Here is a 2,241-nt window from a genome sequence, read left to right as displayed (position 1 = left end):
GGTATTCCACCCGATACTACCGGTAAACGGGGCTTTTGGTCGCACCTGATTTAGTGGTCGTAATAAAATTTAACATTTTCCAAAATTAATATGGAAATGTAATCTAAGTGTTTTTATTTATTTTATTATGACGAATAACGACATGAAATGTAAATAAATAAAACATTTATTTATTTGGCGACCTCTAATTAACGGAACTTTTATAAAATGGAATATTCTGTTAACTGTAACGGGGTAATGTAACGGAATAAACTTGGGTTGTCACACTACGGCCCAATCACCATAACCCAATAAAAAGGCCGAACTTAAGACCCAAGTAAAATTAGGGTTTTCACATGAAATAACGATTAGGGTTAAGTGTTCTGACTTAACCTATTAAGGACTTAATGGGTTAGAAGTGGGGCCGGAGATCGTAGGAAGGAGGTGGCGGATGGTGTTTAGATGTGGGGTGTTGGCCGATTAGCATGTCTAGCGTTAGGGTTTCGGTAAGGGGTGACAGGTTTATATACCCCCGTCACATTTCAAACGTTATTCCATAATACCATATTTGGTCCCTCCCTTCCCTTTCTTCTTTCAAACGAAGTACAATATTTACCAAACAACCCCTATCTTTAACAATTCATTACAATCCTAGTCCCAGAAGTTACCATTTAACTTTTACATCTTAAAAATCCTTTCACTCTAAGTCCAATAATTACCAAACACCCACTGAATTCTTAAATCCTTTTCAAAATAAGTCCCAAAATTACACTTTAACCCTCGAACAATCAAATTTATAACATTTGGCTCCCCTAAACTAACACCCCATAAATATATGGATTAAGGGCGACTATTCGTTCATCAATTTTATATATTTATTTATTTAATAAACAGGATGTTACAATAACTAAAAAAAGATAAAGTAATAGATATAGACTTCGTGTTATTGATTATATTGAAAAGTTTAAAAAATAAAATGAAATGTCTGAATATCTATAATCGTTGAATGACCTCTTTGTAGACAACTTATTTGTTTTATTGGTTGTACGACCTTTCACGTCATATATGAGTACCTTCAAGACTTTTTACTTGTCATGTGAGAAACAACAACATATAACTGACCGTGAGTGAAGATGGTTCTACATAAATAGAATCCAATAGTTGATAATGATTCTCTTTGACTCTTGCTAGTGGTCAAAACAAAACAAACAACTATAAGGAATTGCCTCCGCGGAAAACGGAAGGAGATTATTCTATCAAATGAAGTTAACTTCATGCAAGGTATATAAGTAGTCTTATTGAAGAATCTACCAGCCATAATGTGTGCCTCAATTACATGTTTTCCAAGCCTAACAATTTGTAACGTAGTACCATTACGTAGACCTTTGGTTTTGTCGATATTAGGAAGCAACATGACCAGAACACTTGTTTTTAATGTAAGTTTATGGTTGGGAATTCTAGATGCCTTAAAAACATTCAATATATATGGAGAGTAAACTGATTCCTCAAAACAATTTGTTGAATGTCTCACATAAAGAATTTGAACTCAAATAAGTTTTCCCTTCATCTTTCATCAATTCTAACATGTAGTTAGTGATAGCATCGACCTCTTCATTTGTAGGGACCAAAATAGTTTTATCTTGAAAATATGATGGATCATCAAGATGGTTTTCAGATGCTGGATAAATAATTGATACAATTGAATGGATATGGTCGCGTGTAGAGCGAACGCTAACATCTTCTGGAAATTCTACTTCAGCTGCACCATCATTACGACCACCAATACTACCTTCACCAATTTTACGAATCCATTCAGCAAATACTTTTTTCTCATCCAAATCATTAGTTTGACAACCAACTTGAAGCCTCATGTTTATTGTTAAACGTAAAACCGTACATTCACACCTTAATTTGGATGAATGCAATGATGCCCACACAATATCCGTACGGTTTCCTCTTTGTATTACTGGAAGAATATGTCTTAAGTCACCTCCAAATACAATGGTCTTGCCTCCAAACAGTTTATGCATGTCCGATGAATGAATAATGTCTCTAAGTGTCCTATCAAACGTTGCAAAACAATGACGATGCATCATCCCAAATGATAAAACTCGCTTTGTTCAGTAGTTCAAAAACGTCATTATCTAGCGCGATAGAACAAAACGAATCCATGGTCAACTTAATTGGTATATTAAATCTGGAATGTGCTGTCCTAGCACCAAAAAGCAAAAGTGTTGCAATTCCACATAAAGCAACATTGAT

At 34.6% G+C, this 2,241-nt stretch overlaps 1 protein-coding gene across 1 annotated transcript; it reads right to left on the bottom strand.

The window, feature by feature from the left end:
* Positions 1 to 1,484: 1,484 nt before the first annotated feature.
* On the bottom strand, positions 1,485 to 2,009 carry LOC111902394 (uncharacterized). Its single transcript, XM_023898234.1, has one exon. The coding sequence runs from the start codon at positions 2,007 to 2,009 to the stop codon at positions 1,485 to 1,487; it is 525 nt and encodes a 174-aa protein (XP_023754002.1).
* Positions 2,010 to 2,241: the final 232 nt, after the last annotated feature.

This window comes from Lactuca sativa, chromosome 3 (assembly GCF_002870075.4).
Source record: "Lactuca sativa cultivar Salinas chromosome 3, Lsat_Salinas_v11, whole genome shotgun sequence".
Lineage (NCBI taxonomy): Eukaryota > Viridiplantae > Streptophyta > Magnoliopsida > Asterales > Asteraceae > Lactuca > Lactuca sativa.
Note: the sequence above shows the minus strand (reverse complement) of the source record. Positions and strands in the feature narration are given on the sequence as shown.

What these genes read in the sequence shown, in the direction of transcription:
- LOC111902394 (XM_023898234.1), bottom strand. Translation starts at nt 2,009, where the DNA reads ATGCATAAACTGTTTGGAGGCAAGACCATTGTATTTGGAGGTGACTTA.